Source organism: Rhyacophila brunnea, unplaced genomic scaffold (genome assembly GCF_057557595.1).
Source record: "Rhyacophila brunnea isolate RB1 unplaced genomic scaffold, BYU_Rbru_1.0 scaffold_21, whole genome shotgun sequence".
Lineage (NCBI taxonomy): Eukaryota > Metazoa > Arthropoda > Insecta > Trichoptera > Rhyacophilidae > Rhyacophila > Rhyacophila brunnea.
This window is the reverse complement of record NW_028232871.1, coordinates 5,160,626-5,169,787: the sequence shown is the minus strand read 5'-3', so window position 1 is coordinate 5,169,787 and position 9,162 is coordinate 5,160,626. Positions and strand designations below refer to the sequence as shown.

The 9,162-nt window shown below is 35.4% G+C and overlaps 1 protein-coding gene across 1 annotated transcript; it reads right to left on the bottom strand.

Moving 5' to 3' along the window:
* Positions 1-460: 460 nt before the first annotated feature.
* Positions 461-8,894, bottom strand: LOC147070629 (uncharacterized). Its single transcript, XM_085948746.1, has 5 exons — positions 8,769-8,894; positions 6,858-6,983; positions 4,950-5,096; positions 2,810-2,984; positions 461-1,874 (listed from the first exon to the last, which is right to left on the bottom strand). Exons 2-5 carry the CDS (start codon positions 6,936-6,938, stop codon positions 1,780-1,782), a joined length of 498 nt encoding a protein of 165 aa, XP_085804872.1. The 5' UTR covers positions 6,939-6,983; positions 8,769-8,894; the 3' UTR covers positions 461-1,779.
* Between the last annotated feature and the right edge of the window lie 268 nt (positions 8,895-9,162).

The following is a 9,162-nucleotide window of genomic DNA, read 5'->3' as shown; positions in this document are numbered from 1 at the left end:
CACTAGTGTGCCAGGAGACCAGGTGGTAAGCAGCGGCGGCTCCTCTAACACCATGCATGTGCGCTGCACTGCTTTTTCCTAAACATCATTTAATGTGTAACAATGCTATTCATAAGTCATCACTCGTTTATCGCAATTTAATCCATGTAAATTTATACCAAAAGCATGTACTCACTGAATAGTCATCGAAATCGTGCGCTCGTGGTTTGCCATTCATATTGCATTGTGTAATAACAGTTCAATCCGATACGTGAAAGTCATAAACATGTCATAAAAACACAAGATTTAATTGCTTTTTGGGACGCCGACCAGTTCACAAAATTCGACACAGAAAAAAAACAGTAGGAATGCGCGGAAAAACGTAGTAACTGAGATTTAGCAGGATTGATAAAAATAGATTTTTTTTACTTAAATCTCATATAAATTCATTGGAAATAGGATGATATTGAATACAAATTGATTAAAATAAAGACTGTTTATTTATTAAGAAGGTTTCCAGGCGGTAAAGTTTGAAATAAGGAACATTTTGGTATAACTAACTCAATATGTCATTTTTTCGAATTAGTGTCTTCTTCCAGAACAGTGACGATATATAAGGAATTTCTTCATCGAATATACTCTTAAAATTCAGTCATCTTTTGAGCGACCAAGACTTTTCAACCCCTCTCGATCTTCTGCTTCTCTGAGGGCAGAGTGAAGGCTGTCCCCAGTCAGCTCCTTGGTCGCTCCAGCAAGCTGACACTCTTCTTCTGCTTCGCCTTCCATAGAGGCTACCCAAAAACACCAGTCTCTCCAGGTTATCCGATTCATGTCGAACAATATGTTCAAAAAAATGTTTCAAACATGTTTTAGAGAGCCATTCCTTTATCTGCAGTCTCTAGATGATTGACTGATTTATCCTGTACTCTGTCCTAGAACAAAGCATTCGGCGCCAACACCACATTTCGAAAGCATCAATTGCATTCAGCTCCCGTGAATATACATTACATTAAAATTAATAAACGATATATTTTTATTTGTTTTGAATATGGTGTAAACATTATTACAGTAAAATATTATTGACTTATCAATATGAAAACATCCATTAGTTTTTTAAAAGGCATTTATGTATATAATATATCGTCGGTTTTTTGTAAAAAGGGCGAATTAACCAAAATGCTATTTTACAGGAGGATTTTTAACTTTTGACATTTATTGGTTTATTACCTGTGGATGATTATAAATATCTAAGAAGTTTATAATAAAGCTTAGAAATAATACTGTCATTATAATAGGCATTATTATATTATAATATTTTAAAAGGCCTAATATGTCACATTCGCTTTTTATTCGTAATTTTAATTAATTTAATTTTAGTCGATTATCGTTTTTAAGTACTTTCCAGTGGAGATACAAATTCGCCGTTTTTACACAACATAGCTAGTGGGGTACATATTGTATTTTCATTAAAATCTCGATTTCGCCAAAATGGTTGATTCGCCCTTTTTACAAAACACCGACGATATCATAAAACTATCGACAGTTGCATTTTGGTTCTAATATTAACTAAGTGAAAGTAGAACATGGCACTATTTCAGTCTCTATCCCAACATCCAGCTTCTCCTGCGTCATATAATTGCCAATCGCGTTGAAGTGATTGACGAAACCGCTAACTGCATAATTGAGTCATGTGTCTTACTTCATCATGATTGTGCGTCAATACGCAATATAAAAAAATATATGTAATAAGTATGCGATATAATAAAGTCAATGTTGTAAAATACAGTGATCACACTTTTTCTATGATAATTGTACGCTGCATAAACTTCCCTTCCTTGGTTCGGTTAGCTCTCGCCTATAGCTGTATATGACGACAATGCTTAACGCAACATAAACTGGAAATAAAAACAAAAAATGTTTAAAGAACTTCGAATTAGAACTAAATGCATTGTTTCCATTTTAATATATTATGTACGAAATTTCAAGACTTAAAAATCTTTACTTTAAAATCTATCTTTTTTTGCAATGGTGTACATATCTATGTATGTCAATTTTCAGTTGCAGTTTCAATGCATAGTTAGTTTTTGTCAGGCCAATAAGTAAAACGCATTCTGAATAACTTGCATCCAATATTGAGTTAAAAATAAAATCATAGTGCCTGTACACGTGCATGAATTTACTTGCAGTAATAGTGTGTATTTTAAACTATTGCGATAATAAATATAAAAGAACTGACTGTCTCTCCAATCTCATTCTTTAAAAATAAGCGAGACGCGATGTTGTCATTTTATAGTACTATTTGACAGGTAGCAAAAATCGGTTAACCTCAAAATGAGTCTCTCTGCAAGGTGTAGTTAATTTTGGTACTGTTCGGTTATACGGAATACAGCGGAAAACACATTTTGAAAATAGCCGATAAACTGGATTATTTGTTAGTTTGGGTTAGTTTAGGTTAGGTTAACCTAACAAATAATCCAGTTTATCGGCTTTTTTCAAAATGCGTTTTCCGCTGTATTCCGTATAACCGAACAGTACCTTAATTTTTTTTACCCGCAGGTTCGCCACTATCGTTCTACTGCGCAGGCACAGATACCGAACAAATCCAACTGTCGTGTGAAAATTCAGAAGCTTTCGAACTTTTTTGATTCATGCATACAATCTTGCAACTTACATGATAATACATGTTTACATGTGCATTTTCTCGTTATGGCCACGATAATACGTACTGTCAGCAGTAAATCCATGCACGTGTAAACGGGTATAAAGCACAGTGCCGTAATGGAAATGTTGGATGAATTATTAAAAAAACTTGTACTTGACTGATACTTACTCGACCACAGTGAGATAAGAACTACCATCAGGTAACCTATAAATAATGACAGATATTGACTGTCTGATGGTTTTGTGGACAGTAAATCGGCTGCATAATACAATACGATAATGATACCCAGAGTAGTTGCAATGGCTATGATAATCATCCAGCAATCAAGTAAGCAAGTTTTACCCTGAAAATTAAAACAAGAATGAATTAAACATTTGAATACTATCAGTACTCTCATAAACGTATGGAATTATACAACATGCGTACGGAGCATAGATCAATTGAAAACGAGGCAACTTTTAATATGCCATTTCAATCGACTGATAGTCTTAATATGTTTTGTTCGTAAATATCGTGGGGTGCCGCCAAAAGTTGATAATTTAGGTATTTAGAGTTTACAACGGATTATGACGTGTCTGTATATAAATATATTATATGCTAGAAAAAATCCGATATAATATAGAACATGCACATAAAGCACAAAGAAATTAGCATTATGTCTGATTTTACAGGACATGTCAAAATTGCAATTACTCCATAAAATGATTTAGACACTTACTTTCCAATTCTTAGACCAACTTTCTGCAGTAACCCCACGAATTTACTATTTCGTTTTTTGATTCAACTTGAACTTATTTCACTGAGAAATTATTTTTTTTCTCCGTGGATTGTGATGTAATCAAAGTTGCGAGACACGCCTGGCAAAGCAGAATGGGGAATTTTTTTTCATTTGATTGAAAACATTCTGATGAAATTAAAAATATTACTAAAAAAACTACGGTTGCTCGAACTCCAAAACATTACAATTATTATTGGTTGTCCTGGCATGAAATTAACGATATATATAAAACTAAGGTTTAAATTTAGTACAAAAAAAATTATTTCAGTGAAAATAATAATTGCCTAAATTCTTACGTTTGTACGAGGGGAGTTCCATAAGTTCGCGGAATGGGACAGAAAGAAAAGAATAAATATAATACGTTTTATATTTTTCAATATATTAATTTTCTCGGACATGAATGCACTTCTTAGATCTATCAATTAATTTTTCTAATCCTTCATAAAAGTAATTTTCTGATTTGCCTTCAAAATGCTTGTTGACGGCTACCTGTAGAGACTCATCATCATCAAAATGTTTTCCACATAAGTTTTTCTTCAAATTTGGAAACAGGTACCTAATAATCAATTCCTGGAAGCCGCATATCTAACTCAAAATTTTTCAAGAACCGTTTTAAAGAGATTTGAAACTAGATGCTTCAATTATCGATATTACAGCGATTGTAGTAAGAGCTTCGCTCTACATTCAACGTGTGTCGTTGAAGATCTGCGGCCTGTCAGATACTGCCATAGTAATATCGTGAGGCATAGTAAGCCGGCTCGCACATCACAACTCGCCTTGTGTGCCTGACAGCCATAAATCAAAACTTCCGAGACCGCCGGCGAATGTTGCATGTTACAACCTCGCACATCTGCCTAGCGACATCGACATTCACGCGTAATCTCCCGAAACGTCAAAATATACTCTAGCTAGACGACGCCATTGCGCAAATATGTCATCAGACGCGGAAACAGCGATTATTATGTATTGGTACCGGAGACATTTAAGGAGAAGTTTTTCGTCTGCCGTTTTTATTGTGTTGATTGTATGAACAAACGTCAAATGCGGTGCCAGTGATGAGCGAGCAATGACAGTGTAGACAGAGACAGAGATGGCCGATTTTGCGGCTGTGCGCATGCGCGGAGTCGACATTTTTCGATATCGACATGCAGGCTCTAGCAAACGCGATTTGTCGCATGCAGGAGCGTCGCAGTTGCATCGGCCAATCTACGAAGCTCCATTTGATAACGTTTGTTTCTTGGTTTACGATGACGTCACATCGACGAATTCGTCGTAAGACGCAAGCGGCGAGTTCTGATGTGCGAGCCCTCTATAGATTAAAGTCGACAATCGTTGAATCTGGTTGGATCTGTGTGTCTGCTAGTGTAATTAGGCTTTAAGTCTCATCAATAATGTAAAATCAGGGTGTCACTCTATGATATTATTGATTTTTTTCCCTCTAAGTAACTTATTTGTGGAGCTTCTACAGCTTATTAAATATTTAACCAGGACAGCTTAAACTAAAAAAAGCACAGATATTTTTTTACATACCTTATAGATACCAAGCAGCAGAACCAATGACAGTAACATTGCGGCAACACATACAATTGAATGTGGCACATAATAATCAATAGTGTCATCCCCGATTGCATTTCCCATGCCTATTGCCAGCCCAATGAAAACCAATATGAAAGCGATCTGCAATAAAAATGAAGAAACAATATTATCGATTGGTGTAGTTAGAAGCAATTAATAAAAAAAATTGGTGTGTGTACTTATGTACGCGCGTTAGAAGTTATACTTCTTTGGCGTAACAAAACAAAAACAAGACTTGTGATAAGCTAGATTCTTCGACTAGCTCTTAATTATCTTGTTAAATTACACACTCAAGAAAAAGTACCGCTTATTGGAACGCAGTTGGTTTATTTCTATACACTTGCCAAAACTAACAACTGCCACTATGACATTTAATAGTTTACAAATTGCAAATTGCAAATGGCCGACAATAATAAATTCGCTGCCTAGGCAACGGAACAATTCTAAGCTATAATATTATACTGTACAATCGTCACGATTGCAGTATCATACTGTGGCGTAAAGGTAGTGCGTTCGGCTGATAACCGAACAATCGGTGGTTCGAATCCAATCGAGTGCGTTTTTTTTCGTGTGAAAAAATAAATTATGTGTTACATGTCACACGCCATAAATACACTCTGATTTGATTTCCCAAGCGCGCCAAAATTAAGTATAACTTCAAAAATTCAGGGATCGAAGAATTTATACTATCTACAGTGAAACTCCGATTCTACGGTTTTCAAGGGACCCTAGAAAAAAAAAAACGATAAATGCGGGATTCATTTTTATCCTGGATTTTTATCGACGTCTTGAATTATTTTCAGTTTCTCAGCTAGAGTTCTAGTTTTCTTCATGGGGGGCATTTTAGTTGCGACCTGAGCGCCAACCGCGACGCGACTGAAAGGTCTGTATATATCATAAACAATTCTACGAAAGCGAAATAAAAAATATTCCGCAAAAACGTTCAATCGGGATAATATTTGTGACGGGACCATAATATTTAGAGTATTTAGACGATAGATCGAGGAAAACGATAAATCGGGGAATGGTTAATGCGGGATTATTTAACACTGTTCTAATGGGTGTTTGGCGGGACTTTCAAAAATGAGCGATCCGTGCGGGAAAATGATTTTGTGAGAACGGTAGATCGGGGTTTCACTGTATATGTAAGGAGTCTTATCGACTGTACACGTGCATAGATTTACTGGCAACAATAGCGTATAAATTTAACTATCGCAACACTATCTATTTACACACAAAATTGCCAATTGTCTCGCCAATCTCATTCATCAAGTCAAAGCGTTTATTGTCAATGTGTGATGCTATTTGACAGGTTTGGACAGGTTGTAAAAATCGGTAAACGTGAAAATACTCTGCACGGTGTAGTTCGTAATGTCATGTGAAAATTCAGACACCGCTAAACTTTTTTGATCCATGCATGCAGTCTTGCAACTTGCAAGATAATACGTGTTTGCATTTACATTTTATTGAAAACGAAAACATATAAGTATGAATGAAAAAGTGTGCACAATTTATGGCGGATCTTAACAGCCTCCACCCTTCCCCACTACTGTTAGACTACAGATTACCCTAATCTAACCTAACCTAACAAACTACACCGGTTTTAATTCACTAAAAAAAACAAAAACCAAAAGAAGTAGATACCAGTGGCGAAGACTCCATACTAGGCGATTATTTAAAGCCTACCTTCTTAATAAACATAATTTAATTTTCCAACGTCACCTGTCGTATATGTAACAAAGTAGGAATGTTTTATAAGTAAAAAATAAAGGTTAGAACACATCAGTAAAAAGTTTAAAACAACTATAGCCTTCTTCCAAGGAGTAGAGTAGAGGTCGTAATAAAACTTCATAGAGAACTTACCATATTCACCCATGCGATCACCAGTGATCCTGTCCTCATGCCGCATAGACAACAGCACTTTTGAAAGCGTGGAAAACCCATCTTAATGATGATTATAATATAATTCTAGAGATTATAAAATCAGGCCTGAAATAATGAAATTATTGTTGACTAAAGATATCATTAAACCAGAGAGCATATTTTAACTTGTTCTCCACCGTAAGCATCTTTAATAACTTCATCACGTGAAGCATTTAATTACTATTTAAATATAATATCATACTACCACATTTAAATAACATGCTAATTATATCTAATGGTCCCCTAATGAGGACACAGCAGGTGTGCCGTTCGCGTTGAAAGGATTTAAGCTCGGATTACTTGCTTTTCCTTCCACCACCCGCCACGTCTCCACACCCGTTATGCAGGTGCATACTGTGGCATAATAAACGTTAGGCAACCTTTAATGTTGTGCTGAGTGTCCCAGGTGCAACTTCGCAAGACCTTGGTTGGCGTGCACTAGTGCTCTAGAGTGTGCGTGATTCCAATTCTGATATAATATATTACAGTCAACAACGGTTGGACGAGAAAAGACCTTCTCACTCGCTGTAAATTGCCGGAAACTTTTTGAAAGCTGAGAAATATCATGTTGCAATGACTGACTAGTCCAACTGAGGGTCAGACCGACCTGAGAAGGTCTTCCTGGTATCCTGCAATTCACTACAAAGCAAGTCGGACATTCTATTAGGACAAGTATAGTAGGATCGTAATTAATCACGATTCGTCAATAATGAATATAATGTTCACACGGCGTTTCATACCGGATCGTTCGTCAAAAAAAACCAATATAGTGTGAACTCATTCATAATATATACATAATTTTGAAAAACACTTCTGAGAAAATATATTATAACCAATAGAAAAAATCTTTTTTGAAAAAAGTAAGCCACCCCGGCAGGGAATCGAACTCTGCATCTCTTGGGTTTACGCCCCGTCCGCGCATTTATCCTTTATGCTACAAGGCGACGTACTAATTGCGTCAAATTTTAACTATTGGCCTTTTTAATACTGCTTATCAGCGCTCTTCGAAATCAAGCTACTTTGGCAATCGATTTTTGTTTATTAAATCAAAGTACAAAAAACTCGCTCGTAGGAGTTCTTAAGCCACTAAAAAAAACAAACGATTCGTTATAAATCACGATTCTGTAAAAAAGACGATACGTTACTGTGTGAACGGGCTGTTACTTGTGTTTCTATCAAAAGGGAGCGTACCTGTGACAGCACGAATATATGTAAAAAACGACGGAAAATGTGCCGCAGAGGTGGACACGAGATTTTACAACTTTCTTTTTAGACTAAACCAAACCTAACCTAATCTAACCTACCCCAACCTAATAATACCTTATATAATCTTAGTTTGTGATAATGGTGTACCAAAATGTATGAAAATTTCAAATTTTCTATTAACGATTATTGGATCGAAAAGCCGATGCGCCGACAGAAAAGGGTATTTATTATAATTGTCTACATGGAATAAACTTCACTGTTTTCGTAAAAAAAAAATTATAAAAGCTTGTGTCCACCTCTGCGGCACAATTACCAAAACGACCCCTAGCTTTTTAATTAGTAAATATATCTACTTAGTACATAGCCATATTATGATAGCACCAGAGTCAATAAAAACGTTACCTACATTATATGACCACCATTTTACACATAAATCAATATTACTTACTAATAATTAACTTTTTATGTTTATAAACGTATATAAAATTACCGAAATGAATCGACAATATAACAAAATGTTATGGTTGAAACCATCCGGATATAAAACAAATGACGCACGATAAAAATAAGAAATGAGTACGCCACAAACACTTGCTAACTTTACGTAAGTACAATAATATTCCCATAATATCTTATATTACCAACCTGATAAGCTAACTTCAATAAAACATAAAAATAGATGTAAAAATTGCAAACGCATATTCTAATCTATTTGTGCAAACGGTATTTACAATTTCAGATCTTGACAGTTAGATTTCGAGATTTGACACTGACAGTTGGGCGGGTTGGGCCATAGCCAAAGCCAATATTGCCATCTTTTAGTCACCGAATTAAATTCGGTGACTATTTTTAAAATATGGCATCATTGGCTATGGCCCAACCGGCTCTGGATAAAGTCCATAGATAAGGATAAAAATATAGTCACAGGCTCGCTTCCTTTTGATAGAAAGACAATTAGTAATATACCTAGAAAAATTTGAAATCTAACAGAAGGATCTAGGTATGTTTGATTTATATTTTTAAATAATCATTTTAAAAA